The sequence below is a fragment of the Microtus oregoni genome, unplaced genomic scaffold (assembly GCF_018167655.1).
Source record: "Microtus oregoni isolate MIOR12 unplaced genomic scaffold, Mior012 000001F_ref0000356, whole genome shotgun sequence".
In the NCBI taxonomy this organism is placed as follows: domain Eukaryota; kingdom Metazoa; phylum Chordata; class Mammalia; order Rodentia; family Cricetidae; genus Microtus; species Microtus oregoni.
In genome coordinates, this window is record NW_024543060.1 from 33,135,431 (window position 1) to 33,160,253 (window position 24,823).

General features: G+C 38.9%; 1 protein-coding gene across 4 annotated transcripts in view; it reads left to right on the forward strand.

The window, feature by feature from the left end:
* Pibf1 (progesterone immunomodulatory binding factor 1) overlaps positions 1-24,823 on the forward strand; it is a 149,491-nt gene that overhangs the window by 32,960 nt on the left and 91,708 nt on the right. For all 4 annotated transcript variants that reach the window (XM_041675467.1, XM_041675485.1, XM_041675495.1 and 1 more), the window contains 4 exons: positions 1,787-1,895; positions 2,497-2,678; positions 3,048-3,173; positions 18,439-18,537. In XM_041675467.1, coding sequence (XP_041531401.1) covers positions 1,787-1,895; positions 2,497-2,678; positions 3,048-3,173; positions 18,439-18,537 — 516 coding nt within the window. The remainder of the gene's footprint in view (positions 1-1,786; positions 1,896-2,496; positions 2,679-3,047; positions 3,174-18,438; positions 18,538-24,823) is intronic.

The window sequence follows — 24,823 nt, forward strand, 5'->3', positions numbered from 1 at the left end:
ATGAATAAGTTAGAAAAATAGACAAGCCATGTATGGTGGCTGCAGACCTGCAATCCCGGCTGGCATTGGAGAGGCTGAAGCAGGAAGTAGGATGATGAGTTCCTGAACACAGCATGGACTCTGACAAAAATCCTGACTCCGAATCCCAGCCTGGTACTTACTGTATGTAGCATCGCGACCCTGGGCTCAATCGTCAGCACTACACAGAATAAAAAGAGAAGGATAAGCCATGGAAATATAAGGTAACCTGGGGATATGCCCCTTGATAAGTTCTCACAATTATATTAAATTAATGGGTATATAGCTATTAAATCATCTCTAGGATTCAAATGTTTCTGAATAATTTATTTCTCCATAAAATTGTATGTGGCAGTTAAAAAAGCACTAACTTAGATTGGAGCCACTTTTGCTGCACGGCTCTACAGCTCCTGGCATGACATGAAGTCCCCTTGACCTTTCTCTAAAGAGTTCTGACTTCGAGGAGCAGGAAGTGCTATTTCAAAATTAATATTTGGGCTGTGATCATTGCTATATCAGCCATTATTCCTTGACAGGGACAGGAGAGAGGGAAGACAGAAGAGCAGGACACACTGCATAAAATTATATTGATGCTTTTAGTTCCAGTTAACACCACAATAGTCAACTGAAAAACCTCCCGGCACCTAAATATAATATAGTACAACCTATGTATAGAAATAAATGCTGACTATTATGAGTTATAGCCCATTGATAGGAAAAGACTTTGTCTACAAGGGCTTACTAGCACTAAGTGGGGAAAGAAGATGTGAACAGTACCATCTCAACTAAATCTCTGTGGCAGGGTGGCTGCTCTATGCTTCATTAATCATATTTTATCCTGCATCATCAATAGAATCTGCAGCCTCGGGTGAAGTATGTCAGAGAACAGGATGCATCTTTCATCTCGTGGCATTGAAAAAGCAGTGGAAAGAAAACAGTTCTCCTGTGCAGTTCAGGAGTCCGTGAAATCCCAAGGCTGTTCTGACTTGGGGAAAGGAGGGTAGAAGCATACGTATTTCTCTGCTCAGTTTTAGAGATGCCAGTTGAAGCTGAGCAGCACTCAGGAGGCAGAGGCAGGCAGATCTCTTGAGTTCAAGACCAGCCTGGTCCAAAGTTCCAGGACAGTCTCCAAAGCTACACAGAGAAACCCTTTCTTGAAAAAAAAAAAAATAGATGCCCATTGAAGGATTTGGCCCAGGTCTTGGTGGGAGAGGCTAGTCTGATGGAGAAATCTAAAATGTTTGGCTAAATCATAGCCACGTGGGACTGGAGCAGTGCCCTGAATGCGTGCCTATGTGTTGCTGGGCAATGTTATTTGAAGTTATAATAGATTTTTTGTACATTAATAAAGCCTGAATCTATATTTAATTTAAAATCTTTGACTTCAAGGTAAGAGTGAAGCCTAAGGTGAACGTTAGTAATCATGGCGTGGGGAAACCAAGACAGAAATGCTGTGAGTTCTTGGGGCGTGTGGATTAAGTGAAATCATGTCCCAAACAGCAACAGCAACCACAAAACAAAAATAGAGTTGGGGAGAATGAATTTGTACCGTAGAAAGAGTTGTGTAATTTACTGCTTAGTGTACTTTATGTATTTATGTAACACTAATGTTCATAGTTACTTATCTGAACAAGGTCTTGAACCTTCTGAATTTGAAAAGTAGATACACAAAAGCCCCACTGTTTTGGTCAGCTTCTTGCCACTCAACCCCTTTCAACTGTGAAAGAGGTTTCTGTATTTCCATGTGTATTTGATTTTGTTTTCATAGTGAACGCGATGCTCTTGAACAGGAAGTACTTGAAGTTCGGAGAAAACATGAAATACTTGAAGCCTCTCACATAGCTCAGGCTAAAGAAAGAAGTGAATTATCAAAAGAGGTAAGCTCCCAGTAAACTCACTCGTGTTTATTATATCTTAGTGGACAAACAGCCCAGGATAAAATTATGGAAAAATCATATTTTTCTCCTTTTTATGTAGTTGCCAGGAAAAGAGAGAGAGAGAGACTTAGCAGGCAATTATAGCATGAATAATAAAAACCCAGAGACGGATATTAGGGTTCAAGCTTAAGATCAGGAAAGCAAAGCAGCCAGCCACTGGCTCTTACCTCTACCTCCTGCCTCCAAGAGTACTCAGACTGAGACTGACTGAAACCTGTCTCCTCCTGTCTTAATATTCCTCTCTAGTGCTGGGATTAAAGGTGTGCACCACCATCTACACTGTATGGCTAACTAGTGTAGCTGCTGGGATTAAAGGTGTGTGTAACTACTGCCTGACCTGTATGGTTGACTGGTGTGGCTGCTTTGCATTCTGATCTTCAGGCAAGCTTTATTTATTAAAACACAAATACTATACCATTGTGGGCAATTTTGCATAAACAAGTTTATCACTTTTTAAAGAGAATTTTTATGTGATACACACAGGGAAAGTCCACCTTGAGAAGTGACAGCTCGCTCTGGACATGTCTCTGAATTTCTATAGGTAACCACCTTGCAACAGACAGTCACCCTCCTGCAGAAGGATAAAGAGTACCTCAATCGCCAAAACATGGAGCTCAGCGTACGCTGTGCGCACGAGGAGGATCGCCTGGAGAGGCTGCAGGGGCAGCTGGAGGGGAGCAAGAAGGCTAGAGAAGATATGTACGAGAAATACGTGTCATCCAGGCAAGGGTTGTTCCTTTTCCACACTTTGACTCTGTCTGCCGTGCTGAGAAGGAAATGCTTTATCGAGTCAGGATGATCTGGTATTACATTTTATTCTTTGTGTCTGAACATGCAGCATCTGAGTACATGAGTCTTCAGGCCTCAGCCTGTACGTTACCCAGGGCACGGAAGGGGATCACCCAGCAACAGCAGTGATGTGGTCCAAGTCTGGTACTAGTGTGGAGCAGTGCTTTTAGAGATTCCAAAGCCCTTCTAAAATGGTCAAGTTTTCTAAACATATTTCATACAAGATTAAAATATTACCTAAAAAACAATAGTTTATTTTTTTTTCATGAAAGAAAACCATGACTATTTATTTTGTCTTTGCAGAGACCATTATAAAACAGAATATGAAAATAAACTACATGATGAACTGGAACAAATCAGATTGAAAACTAATCTGGAAATTGAGCAGCTTCGAAATGCCTCTAGGGAAATGTATGAACGAGAAAACAGGTAAAGAAGAGCGCGATTGAGAAAGTTATATTTTTCTTTGACGATCCTAAGAGTTTTACTGAAATTAAATGCCATTTCTGAGATGAGTTTTTTAATAGTTGTAAATATAAATGAGAATGTTAAAATTATAAATTTGATAGCTAATTACAACAGCACTTATCATACTGTAGGTCTTTTTACTCTGGTAATATATCTCTTTCCTGTTTCCTCAGTAAAGACTGAAGACAAGAATATGAGAAAATTTAGAAGGTACTAAGATAGCAATAGTTTTACCAACCATTTCTCTTGGATACTTGTAGATAGCGGCTGCTTGTTCATTTCCTAGCTGCCCAGATCCGAAATAATCATACAGAAACTGTATTAATTATAACACTGCTCAGCCAATCACTTAAGCATATTGCTAGCTAGCTCTTATATCTTAACTCATTTCCATTATTCTGTATATTAACACAAGGCTGTGGCTTACCAGGTAAGGTTCTGGCATCTGTCTCCTTCAGTGGCTACATGGTGTCTGTCTGACTCTACCTTCTTTTCCCCAGCATTCAATTTAGTTTTCCCACCTTGTTCTATTCTGCCCTTCCACAGGCCAAAGTAGCTTTTCTAGTAACCAATGATAATAAAGCATATTCACAGCATACAGTGGGGAATCTCAGATACTTGTAAAAGCTCAAATAGTAATATATATATTATTTAACCACTGATATCTACATTACTGCTTATACTTTGCTGTGTAATCATTGTGACCATTTCCCAGTTTTTCAGTTGTCCATCTTAAAAAACAAGAACAAAGAGAATCCTTTAAAATACATCCCATCATAGCGTAAATTTAGATGTGTAAACTCCCTCTCCAAGTAGTGTAGGTAGGATGGCGGAATTGTGTCGGAAAATGGGCAACAACCATTTCTCGAGGCAGGAAAGCTGGAAGCAGCCTTGCTTCTCCCCAGTCCTATTCTGGACCCATGTTCACAATGGGTACCATCCATTTCAAGCTTCCTTTCTGCTCACACACCCATCGTGTTGGGAACTCAAGGGATGGACCATAGGCAAGTGCTCACATCCAGAGTTGAGAGCCTGAGGAGAATAAACTTCTGCCTGTTTAGTGCTCAGCCTTCTTCCTCCACTAAATAGTACAGGGCCGTAAACCAAGGAACCTGCCTCCCTTTCTGCTGGGTTTCCCACATCAGTGAAGGCAATCAGGACAACCCCACACTGTCCAACCTGATCTGGACAATCCCTCATGGAGACTTTTCCCAAGTGATTCTAGGCGTTGTCGAGTCGGCAATTAAAATTAACTGTCATAACACCAAACCAGAAAATTTAGGATTGGACGTAGGTGCTTCGTTCAACCATGGGTTGTTAGGTTGATCCCTAGATATTAACACTGTGATAGACAGTTACCACCAGATGGCGCCAAACTGCAGCCCAATCCTGTGCCAGCACAGGGTCATACAAGTAGCACTGGTACAAGCTTGCTTTTCTTATTTTTCACTTCAGTCTTCTGTCGCTGTGTTTATGTGACTGAATCTTCATTATGGCAGATCTGAAATTTAGTCATAACTTCTGTCCCCTTCCATTCTTCACAACATAAATAGGAAGTTCTTTTGGAATCTTACAACTTAGAATGGGTCAAGAAAGGTTTACTATTCCATATAAAAAACAAAATTCAAAGACTGTTTATATATTTAGTTTTGTCTTGGATCTGTGTGAGATAACCTTGCTTTGTAGTTAGATACATGATGTTATCCTGTATATTTTATCGGTATGCTCTTCGCATTATGAGTTAAATTGTAACGAGCACACTTGCATATGAGCACTTTCAGAAGAGAGTAAGAAGCTAAGAGTAGAGAGATTCCTTGGGAACTGGGGACAGAATGAGGAAAACTCAGGTCAGTGTCGAACATTAACATATAAATGACTTCCTTAGTAGGTCTGTGTGAAAGGGTGTGGTCCCTCCTAAGTGTTTAGAAATAAGACATTTTCCAAAGCTAGGTACATACCTGCAATACCAGTACTCAAGAGGCTGAGACAGGAGCATCACGGGTTCCAGGCCAGCCAGAGCTGCTTTCTATACTAAGGCTCTTTCTTGAAAAAAAAGACAGGGCAAAATTCTGTAAGTGAATGTATATTTTAAGAGATTTTGAGAAAAAAAAAAACCTAATCTTAAATCCTGTCTCCACCACTTGGTAGTGGGGTGAGAAACCACTTTATATCCCTGAGTTTAGTTTTCTCTTTTACAAAAATGAACTAATAGTAATGCTTCAGAGAGGCCCGTGTGGTCTGAACTAGATAGTACCTGTGACAAGTGCATTCCAATAGTTACTAATAGTTAGTTACTTTATACCACTGTCTATGTGGAGTCAAAATCATTTTATTTGTATGATGACAGTTTGCATAAAATCATTATTACATAAAGGCTAACTGACAGCATGGGATTATCACCTTAAAGGTCACTGTTATAAAATGGAGAGGGCCTAACGTGTCTAATTTATTTGTTCCCTAAGCATTTCTGAGAGGTACTAAAGGGGAAGTAAACTCGGGTGATTGAATTTCTCCAGAACAAAACTGCCCTTAGCGTGAGATGGCCTCCTAAGCACGGAGCAGAACTGTTGTGATCCGGAGTGTGAGTCGTTGGAAGCCTTCATTAGGCTCTTCCTGCTGCAGAGTCTGGAAACTCAACGGCTTCGCAGTTGTTTGAAGGAAGTGCAGAGCAGCACAAAGGAGACTGAAAATGCTTTTAAGTGGGGCCATTAGTGCTGCAGTGCTTTGATAATTTTACTTCCTGCCCTGCCAGTGCTGTCTCGATCACAATGTGCTGTCTCCCACAGTACGCAAGAAGCCTCAGTGACACACTTGAAATTTTCACAGAATATTAGTGACATCAAACAGCTTTAAATCTTGGATTTGGATTTACTTCTGGGGATCAGTTGAATCTGTCTGATCCATCCCAGTATGAACGTGGAGCTGGATAACAGAGGTTCCAGTCCACATTTTGGAAGCAAATGTCCTCATTAGTACTCCGGTTTATGTCCTCTATTGTTCATATCTTTCCAGATAATCTGTGCAATTTTTAAATTCCTTCTGAAAGTATTTAAGTCTTCTTTTCTTTTTAATTTTTGGGTCTTTTTGACTAGATTTTTCTGAAGTAGGTGGTTTTGCAGGTAACTGGGTATCTTGTGAAGAAGCTCTAGATGGGTTTTGTCGCAGCTCTCTTGTTATTGCCTGTAGTCCTTTGTGTTGTTCTTTGCATCATTATTACTTAAGTACTTTGGATGTGTAGGCTGCCCCACATAGGCTGGAAGTCAGTTCCGGGGTGCAAGAGTTTACATATACCTGCTTTGTACGTAGTTCTCGGGGTGGGGGATGCTGGGAAAGCAGGATGGGGCCAGGTTGTTAGAATAAACCCTGTGCAGAGATTTCTAACTGATGGGGCTGAGCCTAGAGCATGCTGCAGAAGTTACTTAGCTGAACATCCACACTATTTATTCAGTTTCATGTTGATAGTAACTGCTGCCACTTTTTAAACCTCAGCATCTTAATGGATCTTAAGTATTTAGTTTTGGAAATTTCTCATGCATATGGACTTCTCTTGTCTGTATGTTTAATTTCATGTGAACTGGAAAGTTATCTACTTCAAGTTTATATTCACGGCGAGAAATGAAAGAGTCCAAGTGAGTGCTGGCTGACTAGCCTATTTTCCCTACTATAGCGGAAGACTGGAGACTAGATAATTTGTAATGAGCAGAATTTATTATGTCACTGCTCTAGAGCTGGGAAGTTCAATAGGCAAGGGCCTGTTTCCTGCATTCTCACCTGGCAGAAGGCCAGAGAGCTTGTGAGAGCAGGAGACAGGCAGGCTTACTTATCTGTGGTCACAGCGTCAGCTCCACTCAGAAAGGCTTCCCCCTCAGAGCCCACTCATCTCTAAGTTTTATTATTGTTGTTTAGCAGTAATTAAATTTGAACATGGCTTTTGCAAAGGATAAGCATTCAAACCATAGAACTAATTCTATAGGACATTATAGCATTTTAGTCAACAGGGATCTCAAAATGTTTCTTCTTCTAAAATACACAGTTTTTCTTAAGAAAATTTATGAAGCCAGTCAATGGTGGTTTTTCTCCATTTAATTTGATTTGATGATGGCTGTCAGCTTCCTGTATATTGCTTTTATTATGTTTAGGTATGTTCCTTGTATCCCTGATCTATCCATGACCTTTATCATGAAGGGGTGTTAAAACATATCAGATGTTTTTCCAGCACCTAATGAGGTGATCATATGGATTTTTTTTTCAGTTGATTTATATGGCAGATTGCATTGATAGATTTTTGTGTGTTGAACCATTCCTGTTTCTCTGGGATGAAGCCTACTTGACCATGGTGGATGATTTTTGTTTTTTGATGTGTTCTTAGATTCAGTTTGCCAGTACTTTGAGTATTTTTGCATCAATGTTCATGAGGTCTGTAATTCTTTTTCTTGAATCTTTGTATGGTTTGGTTATCAGGGCAACGGTAGCCTCATAAAAAGTGTTTGGCAATGTTACTTCTGTTTTCCTATTGTGTGCAACAATTTGAGGAGTATAGGTATTAGCTCTTCTTTGAAGTTCTGGTAGAATTCTGCTTTTGAACCATATGACCCTGGGCTTTTTTTTTGGTTGGGAGACTTTTGATGACTGCTTCTATTTTCTTAGGGTTTATAGGTCTATTTAAATTGTTCAGCTGATCTTGATTTGATTTTGGCATGTGGTACCTATCCAGAAAATTGTCCATTTCTTTTAGATTTTCTAATTTTATGGAGTACAGGTTTTCAAATTATGACCTAATTATTCTCTGGATTTCTTCTGTGTCTATTGTTATGTCCCCTTTTCATTTCTAATTTTGTTAATTTGGATGTTCACTCTCTGCCTTTTAATTAGTTTGGGTAAAGGTTTGTCGATCTTGTTGATTTTCTCAAAGAACCAGCTCTTTGTTTCATTGATTCTTAGTATTTTTTGTTTCTGTTTTAATGATTCCAAGTATAAATTTGGTTATTTCCAGTTGTCTGTTTCTCCTGGGTGAGTCTGCTTATTTTGTTCTAGGACTTTAGATGTGCTGTTAAGTCACTAGTGTGAGATTTCTCCACTTCCTTTATGTAGGCACTTAGTGCTATGAGCTTTCCTTTTGGCACTGCTTTCATAGTGTCCCATAGATTTGGATATGTTGTACATTCATTTCTGTTGAATTCTAACAAGTCTTTAATTTCTTTATTTCTTCCTTGACCCAGGGGTGATCCAGTTGAGCACTTTCAATTTCCATGATTTTGTAGACTTTCTGTAATCCGCATTGTTGTTGAATTCTAACTTTAAGCAATGATGAACCAATAAGATACAGGAGTTATTCCAATTTTTTTTTTGTATCTGTTGAGGTATGATTCCAATTTTTTTTTTTGTATCTGTTGAGGTATGTTTTGTTACCTTGTATATGGCCAATTTTAGAGAAGTTTCCAAGCAGTGCTAAGTAGAAGGTATATTTTGTGTTTGGGTAAAATGTTGTATAGTCCATTTGAGTCAAGACATCTCTGAGTTCTCTTCTTTCTCTGTTAAGCTTTTATCTGGTAGACCTGTCCATTGGTAAAAGTGGGGTGTTGAAGTCTCCTACTATTAGTGTGTGGGGTTTGATGTGTGAGTTAAGCTTTAGTAATCTTTCTTCTACAAATGTGGGTGCTCTTGTATTTGGGGCATAGATGTTTAAGATTGAGACTTCATCTGGATGGGCTTTTCCTGTGATGAGTATGAGGTGTCCTTCTCCATCTCTTTTGGTTGATTTTAGTTTGAAGTCTATTTTCTTATATCTTGCTTCTTAGGTTCATTAGACTGGAAAATCTTTTCTCAATCTGTAGTTGGAGACTGTGGGTCCTGCATATCCATTTTATACATCATAACATCAAGCAGTCCAGGCAAGAGCAGTTTCTTACCCAAATGGCTAACAAACTCTATGAAGAGTCTCTTCGATGCCACAGCTGTGTGTGTATTCCATCTTTATGTGGCTTATTTTTCTTATCTGTTAATTTTTCTATAAGTTTATTATTTATTATCTTTAAGTTTCTTTAATCTATGACTATACTCTTTTAAATTACTTTTACTGTCTCTTTATTCTTTTTCTCCTCTCTCTCAAGCCTGTGTACATTCATCTAACACTGTGACCCATTCAGAGGTCTTTTTTTTTTAAATCTGAATCTGTTTTTTTTTTTTTTGCATATCTGTAATTATTTTCTGGCCAGGATCACTTTTTTTTTAAAATGTCAAGCGGGCATGGTACTAACTCAGCTATCCTGTCTGCTTGCTCCAGCCAGTCCAACATGGCAGAGGCACATTCACTGCTCTGAGAGCCATTCTCTCTGCCCCAGATCCAGGGTTGCAGTAGGTCTGTGTCACCATTAAGCAATTTGTAACACACTGCTCACAGACCCCATTTAAGTGTTTGGCCTCCTGAAGGAGCTAGAGTTCATGCTGACAACACAAACCAGGAATCAGGAAGCCACTGTTTCGTAACTGCACTTTTGTTTTTTCTGTTACCTTGAAGAAGACCTCTCTTAAAGGAGCTGCAGTGCCCACCAGCAAACAGAACCCATCCAAAAAAAAAAAAAAAAAATGCCGGCTACCAAGAAGCTATGCTTAACTCTGTTCTTTTTTTGTCTATAATTCCTTTGTTTTATGTGGTTTTACATGGATGTAGTCAGCCCCACATTGGCTCCCCAATCTGTAGTCAGGAGACTGTTCCCAGCCTCTTAGACCTGTCTGAAATAATCACACAGAAACTATATTATTTGCAATACTTGCTGACCAATAGCCTAAGTGTATTTCTAGCTAGCTCTTCTATTCTAAACTAACCCATCTCCATTAATCTGTGCACCACTGCAAGATAGTGACCTACTGGCAAAGTTTCAGCTGACTCCAACAGAGGCATCTGTCTTCTGTGGAGGCTACATTGCTCCTCACTGACCCTACCTTCTCTCCACGTCTCTGTTTGGATTTCCAGCCTGGCTTTATTCTCTTAAGCCATTGGCCAAAAGCAGCTTCTTTATTAACAACCAATGACAATAAAACATATTTATAGCATACAGAGGAGAGTCCCACATCATCAACCCTTTACTCTGAGATAGTGTCTGTCTTTGGGGTTGAGGTGTGTTTCTTGTATGCAGCAGAAAGATGGATCCTGTTTTCATATCCATTCTGTTATACGTGAATCAAATCCATTGATATTAAGAGACCAGTGATTGTTAATTCCTGTTATTTTTCAGTGGTAGTGTTTGTGTGTTTCACTTTGGGTTTTGCTGGTATGAAATTATCTGTTACTTCCGTCTTCATGGGTGCAGTTGGCTTCCTTAGAGGAGTTTTCCTTCTAGTACTTTCTGTAAGGCTGGGTTTGTGGATAGGTATTGTTTAAATCTGGTTTTGTCAATGGAAGATCTTGTTTTCTCTGCCTACGATGATTGAAAACTTTGCTGGGTATATTAGTCTGGGCTTGCATCTGTGTTTTCTTAGTGCCTGCAGCAATCTATCCAGGACCTTCTTGTTTTCAGGATTTTCATTGAGAAATCAGGTGTAATTCTGATAGATATGTCTTTATATTTTTCTTGGCCTTTTTTCTTTGCAGCTCTTAATGTTCTTTATTCTGTATGCTTCTTATTTTGATTGCTATATGGTATTGGACTTTTTTGTTTTTTTTTTAAATTCAAAGATAATTTATTTGGCATTGTACATTACTTAATATATTTACTCCTTACTATATGAAAATTGTCCACGTATTTCGCTTTAGTTGACATTTTCTTTTTTTTGTTGTTGTTGTTGTTTTTTGTCTTTTGTTTTTTCCCAGTCCTTTTGGTGTTCTGTAAGCTTCTTGTACCTTCATAGCATATCCTTTTTTTAGTTTGGGAAAGTGTTCTTCTAAGATTTTGTTGAATATATTTTCTGTGACTTTGAGCTCGAGTTCTTCTTCTTCTACCCCAATTATTCTTAGGTTCGGTCTTTTCATGGTGTCCCAGATTTTTTGGATGTTTTGTATTAAGTATCTGTTGGCTTTAACATTTTCTTTGACCAATGAATGTTTCCTCTATCATATCTTAAACATCTGAGATTCTCTCTTCCATCTGTTATATTCTGTTTGTTATGCTTACATCTGTTGTTCCTGTTCATTTACCCAGATTTACCATTCCCTGAATTCCCTTGGTTTGTGTCTTCTTTACTGCCGCGATTTCAGTTTTCAAGTCTTGAACTGTTTGAACAATTTGCTTCCCCTGTTTGTTTTTCCTTCATTTTCTTGGGTTTTTTAAAGAGATTTATTGATTTTTTTTTTCAATTTTTAATTTGACTTTTCCTCCACTTCTTTAAAGGAATTTTACATTTCCTCTTTAAGGTCTCTGTCATCTTCATAAAGTTATATTTAAGGTTGTTTTCTTCTGCTTTTTCTGGATTAAGATGTGCAGCTCTTCCTGTTGTATGACTGCTGGGTTCTAGTGTTGCCATGTTGCTTTTTAAGTTGTCGAATGTATTCTTGTGTTGACGCCTATCCATCTCTACCTTCAGTTGGTGCAGGCAAGGTCTTTGCCTCTTGGTCCAGTCCTTGCACTCAGTCTGTGTCTTAGGGAGCCACTCTTGGCCCACTCTGTGTAGTCACTGGATCTCAGGGAGCTGCTGAGGTGTCTGGGGGTGGAGTGGGACTTGTAGATTACAGGGTCTGATCAATGGGCAGTGTTAGAGCAGCCTGCCTGAAGGAAACTTGCCTGATGGCTGACTAGTTCAGCTGAGACAGAGCCCATGCATGGTTCTGGCCCAGGGACTAGGGCCTAGACATTGGGCTTTCCAGTTGGGGAACTGGTTATTCACCTCTTGTTCCCATCTGTGCAGTTACAGCCTTTCCCTCAGAAAGCTGCTGATGTCACAGAGGATAGGTGGGTTTGGGGGAAGAATGGGACTTGTAGGTAACAGGATCCAATGGATTGGGGGTTGTTGGAATAGCCTGCCTGCAGATCAAATCCAATTGCAGATCAAAAAATACTTTAAAGCAGATTGTGTTTGTACTAAAGTCATTTTATATTCATGGTTTTAGTATCCTTGGTTTGGGTGTGCAGGCTGGATTTGGTGGATGGAGCCAGTAGAGGATGTTCAGGAACCAAGCTCCTGAAGATTAGTCAGCTGGGCAGTTCCTGACATATTTCAGTGTTACTCTAATTATATTTTAATATATTCAGTTTGGATTTTTAAAATCTCAATCCCATTAGTTTATACATGCTATAGATAGCCACTGCCAATTTTTCAAGTTTCTCTTTTGAGGAACATTTGAATTTCTGCTATTTGTTCTATAATTATATTTATTACATCTTCTAATGTATTTACAATTTGGAAATGGATTATTCATTAATTATGTGGAACTTATTCTTGTATCTTTATCAGGGATGCAGTGCATCTGGTGTTTGGTCAAACCAGTCCACTTTTAAAAGAACATATACACTGTTGCCTGTAGAAACAAATACATAATAGTTCACAATCCTTTTAAGGATAATTCTCCTTTGACATCTGTTTGCACTATGGTGTGGTCATGCAATACAAATCTCATAATGTCAGGATATCCCAAAGGGGAAATGTCTGTGAAAAAGAAGAAACCTGAGAAAGGCAGCATTGTATGATTCAGAGCCGAGAATCTGGATAGAGAATAGATTGACACTCGGGCTCCACAGTGTATCTTATGATGTGACTGTGAACTGAGTCTTTGTATTTCAGTCTTGAAACATATTTGTAAAATGGAAATGATACAACATATGATTGATAGAGTTGTTGTGACAACTTCCTATTTGAGTTACTTTGCTTATTCATTGTTGTGACCAAATACCTGACAAGAAGCAATTTACGAGGACATATTCTGGCTTACTGTGCCAAGGGATCATTTTGTTGCGGTGAGACGACATAACAGGAAGCAGGAGACATACTTTTCCATTGATAAGATGCCATGATATATATGATAAGATACCATTGCCAAGCCAAAGATGGAAGAATTTTGGGAGGACTTAAAGTTTCTGAGGGTTAGAGTCCATGATCATCATGGCAAGGAGCGTAGCAACAGGCATGGTGCTGGACTAGTAGCTGAGAACTTATATCTTGATCTGCAAGTAGAAGGCAGAGATAACTAACTGGGGCTATGTGGGCCTTCTGAAACCTCAAAACCTACCCCCAGTGACACACCCATTCCAATAAGTCCACACCTGCTAATCCTTCCCAAACAGTTCCACCAACCTGAGGATCAACTATTCCCACATATGAGCTCATGGTGCCCATTCTAATTCAAACCACCATGGCATGGCAGCAAGAGCAGAAGGCCTGCTGGTCACTGAGAATCTGCATTCAGAGAGCAGAGCACAAGTAGGAAGTTGAGCCACCATAAAACCTCAAGATCCCCACCCCCCAGCGACCCACTTCCTCCAGCAACCTTCTACTTCCTGAAGGTTCCACAACCTTCCCCAGCAGTGCAACCTTCTAGGTTATGAAGACGTTTCACATTCTGCCACAGTTGCTGTATATGAAGTCAAAGCAGCCCCTGATGTGTGCTGAGCACTGTATGCTTGCTGTCAATACCCATGTCAGTAGAAGAATATATTCAGGTTTTTCTCTCTCAAACTTAATTTGAAGCATGCGAATTGGTAATACTTCAAGGAGGTCTGCCCGTTGTAGACTAGCTATGGAAGGTATGACAGCCAAGAGAACAAATTTACAGGGAAAACTTACCTGCAAACACCTAGGGTAAATACTAATGCTAAAAGCCTGGGCTTCTAGAACTTCTGCTTACTTTGGTCTTCTTCAGAATTGTGTTAGGTATTTGTCTTTTATGATTTCCATTGTATCTGCCACATTTTAGAAAAATATCCCCTTTGTTTTCTTGTCACTTACTACAGTAAAGAATAGTTATCTCACAGGGCGGAAGTGGCGCACGCCTTTAATCCCAGTGCTCAGGAGGCAGAGGCAGGCAGATCTCTGTGAGTTCAAGGCCAGCCTGGTCTATAAGAGCTAGTTCCAGGACAGGATCCAAAGCTACAAAGAAACCCTGTCTTGAAAAAAAAAATAGTTATCTCCTCTTCCCATGGCCTTGGAATTTTGTTTAACTGGTTGTTGCAGGCTGTCTATGGCAAACTGTCTATTATTCTCTAATAATGCGTCTTGTTATTTGCTTCTCGGTGGCTTGGCTTTATTTCTAATACTCACTGTGACTACTAGAAAGGAAGTATAGTTAAGGACTAAGCGTTTGTATTTAACTAGTACTGCAAATGTGACCTATGGGAATTCTACTATTTAAGTCACATTTTAAAATAATGAAGCCATCATTAGGAAGGAAAATTGGAACTAATTTGTGATTTCTGACTAAAATAGGGCATCTTAGAATAAAATATACAAATGTTTAAGATACTTAGGCAGTTGTGTTCTCTCAATTTTATTTTTCATGTTTTGTATGGTTTAATAATAGAATAGTTTTGAAGGTCATTGCAATTATGATGACATCAAAAAATAATTTTGCAATAAAAGCAATTCTTTTTTTTTTTTTTTTTTGGTTTTTCAAGACAGGGTTTCTCTGTGGCTTTGGAGCCTGTCCTGGAACTAGCTCTGTAGACCAGGCTGGTCTCGAACTCACAGAGATCCACCTGCCTCTGCCTCCTGAGTGCTGGGATTAAAGGCGTGCGCCACCATCGCCCGGCTAGCAATTCTACTTAGAGAATAATGAACAAAAATATTCTTATTGTTTTTTTGAGAAGAATAACCTTTATGATTTTTACAACTATTTATTTGTTACTCATAAACTTTGGCTGCTGAGTCTCTCTGTGGTGATTGGCTGTTTGAAATCTGAAATTGTTACTCAGTCACTGCTGAAAGGCTGTATGGGTGTGGGTATAACAAGTGTAATTGCTAGGCATTTGTATCCAGTGTAGACCAGGATCTATCTCTGGTACATGAGCTGGCTTTTGGGAGCCCATTCCTTATGGTGTGATGCCTTGTTCAGCCTTGATACGGGGTGGCTTGGGGGGAGGGGACTTGGTCCTGCCTCAGTTTGATGTGCCAGACTTTGGAGGCTTTACCCTTTGAGAGGTGGATGGCAAGTGGGGGAGTGGGGAGGGGAGTGGGGGGAGGAGAGAGAGGGGAACTGTTTGCTATGTAAAATGAATAAAAAATTTAAGAAATTAAACAAAAAATAAAGATTTTAGTTACTTTTAATTTCTTGTAGAGAATGTCAGTTGGAAACATAGCATTTCCCCTCTGGATTGAAGGGTAGGCTAAACAGTGTAGATATGCTTATCTCAATTAAGCCTTACCATAATCCAATCAGGCAGATGTAATATACACAAGAAAACTGAGGTTAAGGGCAGTTAATAACGCTTTATAAACTACTTTAAGTGAAAGATATACAAGCAGAAGTCACAAGAATTGACGTGAGAATGACGTCTGAGACACTGGCAAAGGAACAGCTGAGGCAATGGGTCCTAGAGCATTACTGTGCAAAGAGCAAGTCAACACAAAAAGGCTAATGAATTAGGAGGACGAGGGAGAAAGGACAGAGGACTGAAAGAATGTCAGCAGAGGCCTGGCGCTGGTGGCGCACGCCTTTAATCCCAGGCTGGAAGAGATCTAGAGAGAGTAGGCAGAGTCAGGGAGATGCTATGTATCTGCCAAAGGAGAAGGACATGTCAGAACCTTACCGGTAGGCCACAACCTTGTGGTGATACACAGATTAATAGATGAGGGTTAATTGAAGATGCAAGAGTTAGTTAATAAAGAGTCCCAGCTAATAGGCCAAACAGTGTTGTAATTAATATATATTCTGTATGATTATTAGGGCCTGGGCAGCCGGGAAACAAAAGAGCAGCATCCACTTACATAGTTCCATCCATTTGCCCATAAATTTTATGATGTCATTGTTTTTTACAGCTGAGTAATACTCCGTTGTATAAATTTATTACATTTTCTTTATCCATTCTTCAACTGAGGGGCATCTAGGTTGCGTTCAGGTTCTTTCGTGCTATTATAAATAATGCTGCTATGAACATAGTTGAGCAAATGTCTTAGTAATATGATTGAGCATCTTTTGGGTATATGCCCAAGAGTGGTACTTCTGGGTCTTGAGGTAGGTTGATTCCCGATTTTCTGAGAAACTGCCATACTGATTTCCAAAGTGGCTGTACAAGTTTGCACTCCCACCAATGGTAGAGAAGTGTTTCCCTTACTCCACGTCCTTTCCAACATAAGCTGTCATCAGTGTTTTTGACTTAGTCATTCTGGACAGGTTTAAGATGGTATCTTAGAGTCAATTTGATTTGCCTTACCTGGTGACAGAGGGTTGTTATCTGAGGGTTTTCTGTCCTGCCCAGTTCCCACAATTGTTAAGTACCAAGGAAATCACACAGAGGTCTATATTAATCATAAACTGATTGGGCCATTAGCTCAGACTTCTTATTAACTCTTATAACTTACAATAGCCCATTATTCTTATCTGTGTTAGCCACATGGTTCAGTATCTTTTTCAGTGGCATACTTACATCTTGCCTCTTCTCTGTCTGGACAGGACTGCAGAGGGAGCTTCCATCTTTCCAAAATTCTCCTGTTCTCATTGACCCGCTTCTACTTCCTGTCTGGTTGTCCAGCCTATGCTTCCTGCCTGACTACTGGCCAATCAGCATTTATTTTTAAACATAATTGACATAATATAGACAATTGTCCCACACCAAAGGATGTTGAACAATTCCTTAAATGTCTTTCAGTCATTAGAGATTCCTCTGTTGAGAATTCTCTGTTTAGCTCTGTACTCTACTTTTAATGGGATTATTTGGTATTTTGCTATCTAGTTTCTTCAGTTCTTTATATCTTTTGGAGATTAGCCCTCTGCCAGATGTGGGGTTGGTGAAGATCTTTTTCTTATTTGGTAGGCTGCCATTTTATCTTATTTGCCATGTCCTTTGCCTTACAGAAGTTTCTCGGTTTTAGGGGGTCCTATTTATTACTAGTTGGTACTCCCAGTGTCTATGCTACTGGGCTGGAGAGATGGCTCAGTGGTTAAGAGCACTGACTGCTCTTCCAGAGGACCCGGGTTCAGTTCCCAGCACCCACATGGCAGCTCACAACTGTTCGAAGATCCAGTTCCAGGGGATCTAACACCAGTGTACATAAAATAAAGTAAATAAGCAATAAGAAAAAAAAAGTAAAATAAATCTTTAAATAAAAAAAAAAAGAAGTGATCTCTTGTACCCTTGTATTGAAGGTTACTTCCCACTTTCTGTCCTATCAGATTCAGTGTAACTGGATTTATATTGAGATCTTTGATCCACTTGGACATGTGTTTTGTTCATGGGGATAGATATGGATCTATTTGCATTCTTCTACATTCTTCTGACATCCAGTTACGCCAGCACTGTTTGTTGAAGATGCTTTCTTTTTTCCATTGTATAAATTTTGGTTTCTTTGTCAAAAATTGGGCATTCATAGGTGTGTGGATTAATATCAGGGTCTTCAATTCAACTCCATTGGTCCACTTGTCTGTTTTTTGTCAATACCAAGCTGTTTTTATTACTATAGCTCTGTAGTAGAGCTTGAAGTTGGGGATGGTGATGCCTCCAGATTGTTTTAGGTATCTTGAATTTTTTGTTTTTCCATATGAAGTTGAGTATTATTCTTTCGAGGTCTGTGAAGAATTATCTTGGGATTTTAATGTAGATTGCATAGAATCTATAGATTGCTTTTGTTAAAATTGCCACTTTTATTATGTCGATCCTACCTATTTAAGAGCATGGGAAATCTTTTCATTTCCTGATATCTTCTCCAATTTTTTTCTTCAAAGATCTAAAATTCTTGTCATACAGGTCTTTCAATTGTTTGGTTAGAGTTACTCCAAGAAATTTTTTATTTTTCATGGCTATTGTAAAGAGTGATGTTTCTCTGAGTTCTTTCTCAGCTCATTTACTCTTTGTATATAGGAAGGCTACTGATTTTTTTGAGTTAATCTTGTATTGTGCCACATTTATAAGAAACTAAATTCTAATATCTAACCCAGTTCTGGTTAAAAATAGACTGTTTGCACCTATATTTTTGTCTACTGTCAGAAGAGTCTCCAATTCAGGCAGTTCATGCAGTGTAGTTGGCATCACTAGCCTCTACGAAGTCCTTAAGATCATCATCTACACATTGTGAACAAATTCATGAATCCTTAAAAGATAGGTACTTATGCATTTTAAAATAACTGAAATGCATGTTTGAATTTTAGAAATCTTCGAGAAGCCAGGGATAATGCTCTCGCTGAAAAGAACCGAGCAGTGACAGCCGAAAAAGATGCTCTAGAAAAGCATGAGCAGCTCCTTGACAGGTAAGAAGGAAATGGAAATGCTAAAATTCTCCAGTGCTTGTTCCTCTTGCATTTTTCCTTTAGAGAAATTTATTTTAAAGCTAGCTATAGTAGAGCATGCCTGTAATTCTAGCAGTGAGACAGGAAAATGTATCGAAGTTGGAAATTGGCCTATGATTTTCATTTCAAGTTGCAATACAATTTAAATAATTGTTAACATATATCAAAACCATGATGTTGAAATTAAGTAGCTCCAGAGAGTTCCTGTACTTTTTCAGTGCATCTTACCTACTGCCCTTCTGGAGGCAGCAGCCTTGATTTCTACTGCTGTCATCAGCCTTGTTCTTCTTAGACCAAATGCCAATACAATCATACTTTATTGACTCTCTTTGATCTAATTTTCTTGATTTAGCATATTGGTCATTCCTTATTTACGTTCTGAATATACTAGTTTGTTAATGTATTCTCCTGTTGAAAAAAAAATGGGGTTCTTTTCAGTTGCAGCTACCAAAGTCAAGCTGCTGTGAACATACTTAGTCAAGCTTTGTGTGCGTATGTGTGAGTACGTTTTGTGTATATGTATGTGTGAGCACATTTTGTGTATATGTATGTGTGAGCACCTTTTGTGTATATGTACGTGTGAGCACCTTTTGTGTATATATATGTGTGAGTACATTTTGTATATGTGTGACCACATGTTTTGTGTATATGTATGTGTGAGCATGTTTTATATATGTGTGAGCACATTTTGTGTGTATGTATGTGTGAGCACATTTTGTGTATATATGTATGTGTGAGCACATTTTGTGTATGTATGTGTGAGAACATGTTTTGTGTATATGTATGTGTGAGCACCTTTTGTGTTTTGTAATTTAAGCAATTCATGCAATTAAAATTTGGATGTAGTTTAGTGGAAGAGCATTGCAGAGAATTTGAAAGGCCCTAAACTGGATCTATAGCCCTAGGAAAAAAAATATAAACAAAAAAAGCCTCACTAAAAAATTGTTATAAGGCAGAGAATAATAATAGAAATTGAACATCAGAATTAAAATCTAGTAGATCTTTTGATTTATTGACCATTGATAAGCTGAGTGAATTTTAATATGAATATATATAAACCCCTGGGCTTCTGTCACATGTTCGACTTGACTTATAGGGTTAAAATGACATCTGAAAATAGCTGGAGCTAACAGTGTCAGATGGAGATGTGCTCTGCCATGGCCTTTCCTTCAGAATCCTGTTGGGATCTTGGCACCTGAGCTTGAAACCAGAAAACCTTCAGAAGAAAAGTGACCAAACTAGGAAAATTCAAAGATACCTTTTAGTGGCAAATTAAAGCTGCTGACAGATATTTGAATGGTTCACATGTAAAAGCTGGTTTTTATACCTGAAAGTACCTGAAGCAGCAAAATTGAGATTTCTGGGTAAATGTCATTCATAAAAAGTAAAGGAACACTTTCCAATGGGGCTTTTCCACATGCTGTACTTAATCAGGTAATTCTCTTATAAGATATTGAGACAAGATGGCGGGGAATCCAGGCAGAATGCATATGTCCTGATTGAGGCTTCAGTTGGGTGGCTTGAGGAATGTGAAGTCCGCCATTTTAAAAATCTTAAATGTACTATTTTTTATTAAATGTAAATTAATACATGGAGTCCCTTATTTTATCCTTATGTTACCTGTGAGAGTTGCTTATAAGAATGATACATTGGTTAAGTTACCACATAGAAGGAATGATAAGCTCACTCATTTGACAGTATTATTTTGAGGATCTACACATTCATTTTTCTTTCTTTTTTTTCTTCCAAAAATCCTGAAAGGTTAGGACTGTGACTTAAAGAGGATGCTGCCATCTATGTCCACATCACCATGAATGCTGGCATTTGAGTTGGGAATGAAGGAATTGGTTGAGTTTGTGTATAGTGTGAAGCCTTAGACCTCATCCTAGCATAGCAATAGTGCATTAATATATATATACTTAATTTACTGAAAGTTTTCATTGTGGATTCCAAGATGCTTGATCTAATGTACTTTGACATAGTTTTTATAATTCTGGGCTATTAAACACAGGACCCTGTGTATGCCACGGCAATACTTTACCAGTGAGATATACTCCTAGCATATCTGGGAATTGCTATATGTTATATTAGTATGTGAAGTAAAAGGCAAAGGTAAAACTTTTTTTATTCTTTGGAGATTGGCTTTTTAATACCTGGATTTGTAAATCTGGCTTCCTTCTTTTCAAAATGAGAATAAGCGAATGTGTGTTGATCTTTACAATGAATGTGGCCTTGCTGAATCATGTTTAAGTCTAGCGTCCAACATGCTCCCGTCATGTATAATTGGTATCATCATTTTTTATATGAGAAGGTTTTATCAAATGCCTCATTTTATGATTAAACAACCTGTGTCATTACTTTAAAAAAGCATAAGGAAGCAGTGTGCCTTTTTCAAACATGAATGAAAAAAAGGCTTCTACTCAAAGGCTTCAATTGCCTACAAAGAAAAGAACTTTTCTTAGGTATATGAAAGACCTATGTGTGTTCTGGTTTCTAGCACAAAAAAGTCTCTAACATTAAGTAACAGCTACCTGGCACTTGAAAACACAAGCAGAACATTAGCTCCAGTCCTGTTGTCTCGAATCTCTGTTACTCTGAGGGTTCCACCCACCAGGAGCAAACGTTAGAAGTCAGTCAATGGGAATGCTGGAAAAGATGGGTACTCTTGACAGAAGCCTGAGTCTGGAGCTCCAGTGTGAGCGCACAATTTCAAATAAATTTGCATTGTAAATATTTTCAGCTATAGTTTATTTTTTAAAAAAAATATTTCCTTGTCCAGCCTTGATACGGGAGCTTGTGCCTAGTCATAGTATAACTTGCTATGCCATGTTTGGTTGATAGCACTGGGAGGCCTTCCCTTTTCTGAAGGGAGAAGAGGAGGCGTGGATCTGGGGAGCAGAAGAGGGAAGGAAATTGTGGTTGGAATGTAGCATAGAGAGAAGAATAAATTAAAAAGGGAAAAGAGCCAGACAGTGGTGGCACACACCTTTAATCATAGCACTCAGAAGGCAGAGACAAGCAGATTTTTGCAAGTTTGAGACCAGCGTGGTCTACAGAGTGAGTTCCAGGACAGCCAGGCTACACAAAGAAACTCTGTCCAAAAAGGAAAAAAAAAATATTTCCTGGCTATTCATGATGGCATATCCCTGTAATCCTAGCACTTTCAAAGTAGAGGCAGGAGGATCAAGAGATTGAGACTATTCCTCAGCTACATAGCAAATTTGAGGTCCACCTGAGGGACAAAAGACATTATCTCAAAAAGTAAAAGTAATGCATGTTTGAGAAGAGGGTGGGGGGAGATTTGGGTGTTTTGAGCATCTAGTTTACCTAAAAGTACTTTCAAAGGACTTAATTTGAATGTTTTCAGTCTCCACCCCACAACTTCTCTGATAACGGTAGAAGATACAGGATAGAGTGTGCAGGAAAGTAGGAAAGTAGGTGGTCGGAGTGACATTTGTACCATATTGAGCTAGTTTAAAAGTTAGTATAGCCAGGCATGCCTGCATTCCAACACTTGGAAGATGGAAGCAAGATTGTGAGTTTGAGGCCAGCCTGGGACCACAAGAGACCTGTCTCAAAAACAAAATAAACTCAGCAGTTGATATGGAAACAGCTCCCACTTTCACAAGAGGAAGATATTAGCTGTGCTTTCCTTCCCCTCTTCTTCTATTTCTGTGTGCTTTGCCTTTGCTCATCTGTCCTTTCATCTGCTCCTGCATGTCAGCAAGGACGTGTTTGTGCGGCATACTAGATGAACTTAGTGGACTGAAGCCTATTAGGATGGGAGCTAGAAAAGGTAGTATCACATCTAAACTTTGTATAAAATGGATCATTTTATAATATTATTCCTAATTCTCATGTCTATAAGTAATTCACATAATTTGTTTTAAATGCAGAAATTGCTAATCTGTGTTGTTCCTAAAGGACACAAAATACTTTAACACTTTGTTAAATCTACATTAATGCATTCTTAAGTGAAATTTTTAGTGTCTGAATTTTATATTTGCTTTTTTATGAAGTTCTCCATGTCTGGGCCAATCACTTTCATCAGTTTTATGGAGTTTGCAAGGTTTATTTTTGTTACTTGATTCTCTTATTCCTTGTAGTCTTTCTTTTTCTCCATTAGATCCACCAAATTCAGACTGAACTAGAGTATTCATATACTCACAACTATAGTCACAACTAAAGAAACTCCTAGAAAGCATAAGATTTCTAAAACCAAAAACAGAAAAATAGAAGAAGATAGAAAAACTGATCATGTTAAAATACATGGCACAGAAGCATGGCCATGCAACTTTAAAAGTAGTGAAAGAGAAATAGTGAGGTACAGGGACACAGGAAACCAAATTGGTAAGAGAAAGATGTTATAAACAGAAAATAGCAAATAAAAGGACAGCGTGAGAAAGGCACTGTACACAGGGACTCAACAGCATGTGTCCATGTGCAGACAGTTAGGGCATGAGGGGGAAACAAAAGCACTGAAATAAAAGTGAAAAATGTAGGAGCCGCACGCCTCTTCCCACAGCCCGGCTCCTGGCCGCTTGACTAGCTTAGGCCCCAAAATAACAACACGGAACTGGATTCTTTTAAACACTGCTTGGCCCATTAGCTCTTGCCCTTACTGGCTAATTCTCATGTCCCGATCAACCCATCTCTAATAATCTGTGTAGCACCAGTCTTACCAGGAAAGATTCAGCATGTCTGACCTGGTGGCTTGCTTCATCGCATCTGGCTCTGAGAGGAGCTGCATGATTTCTGAGCTCACTTCCTCTTCCTCCCAGCATTCTGTTCTGTTTACTCCGCCTATCTAAATTCTGCCCTATCAGATGGGCCAAGGCAGTTTTTTTATTAGCCAATGACCTTCCTCCATTAGAGAAAGACTTGTAACTTGTTGCCAAAGACAGTGCTTTTCTGAGACAAGAAGTCAAGGATGGGGTGCAGGAGAAGACAGGAATCAGCTATTCTGTAACTTGAGCATGAATGTTAAGGGAACAGGACTTAATACCCGGACTGTGCAAGTCCTTTCCTAAAGTAATCTGGTTGTGTGGAATTTCCCCCATAGTACACTTTATTTAATCTCAGCGGGGTTTATTTGCCATCCTCTTTGAGCCAAGCACTGTTTCTAGGCACTAGGACTTTGTGTTTAATAAAATGAAAGAGTCTTTGTCTTTGTAACAACATTCCTATGGTACAAATCAGAAAATATACAAATAAGCAGTATATAAATATAAACATTTAAAAAGATGTAAATCAGACACTAATTCAGAGAAGTTTGTACTCTGAGTGATGAGAAGAGACCAGTTAGTGAGGACTTAGGCAGCCAATTACCCTGAAAACACTGCTTAAAACTGTGACTTTACCATCCAAAGGAAGTATCTAAGAACTCATAAATCAAAATGTCAAGGTATGAAAGAACAGGCAGTGAACTTTTAGTATAAAATTAAACCCTAACTGCCATTTTTATTTTATTTACAAAGCATAATGTGTAATTGATAAGGTATCATAGAATATCAGCATATTAATTTAATGTAAATAGAGACAAAATATAAATTGCAACTAAACTTAGGGAATCAATGGCAAGGAGGACATGGTGAAATATTATATATCCCGTAGTTACATCAATGGTTATGCTTTAAGTATGTCCTAGGCTGTGATGGTTAACATAAATTGTCAGCTTGGCGCAGTCTAGAATCACCTGAGAAGAGGATCTCAATGAAAAACTGTCTGGATCACATGTCCTATGAGCATGTGTGTGGGAAATAACCATAATTATGCTAGTTTAGGTGAGAAGACATCCCCTCTGTGAGTGGCACAATTCCCTAGGTGGGGCATTCTGAACTGGTTAAGATTGGAGAAGTTAAGCTGAGGACAGGCATGCTGCATGTTAATTCACTGATCTCTGCTCCTGACTGTGGCCTCTGTTTCCAACCTGGGTTGGTTCAACCTCCCCACATCCTTTTTTTGACAGTCTGATGGTCCCCCATCCCTGGGAGATCACAGTATTGATGCTAGACTTACTGCAGACACCTGATCTTTGTAGCACACTACATCCTGGAACTCCTGGACTCAAGCGGTCCTCCTGCCTCAGTCTCTACTATAGCTGGGAATAAAGACGTGGGCCACCCTCATGGCTGCTCTCAACTATGAGTGTATTATGAGGAGCTGCTTCCTGTCCTGCTGCCTTAACTACTGTGCAGCAATGTACTATAACCTTCATAGTTTGCATATAACCAAAAGAGAACGGGAA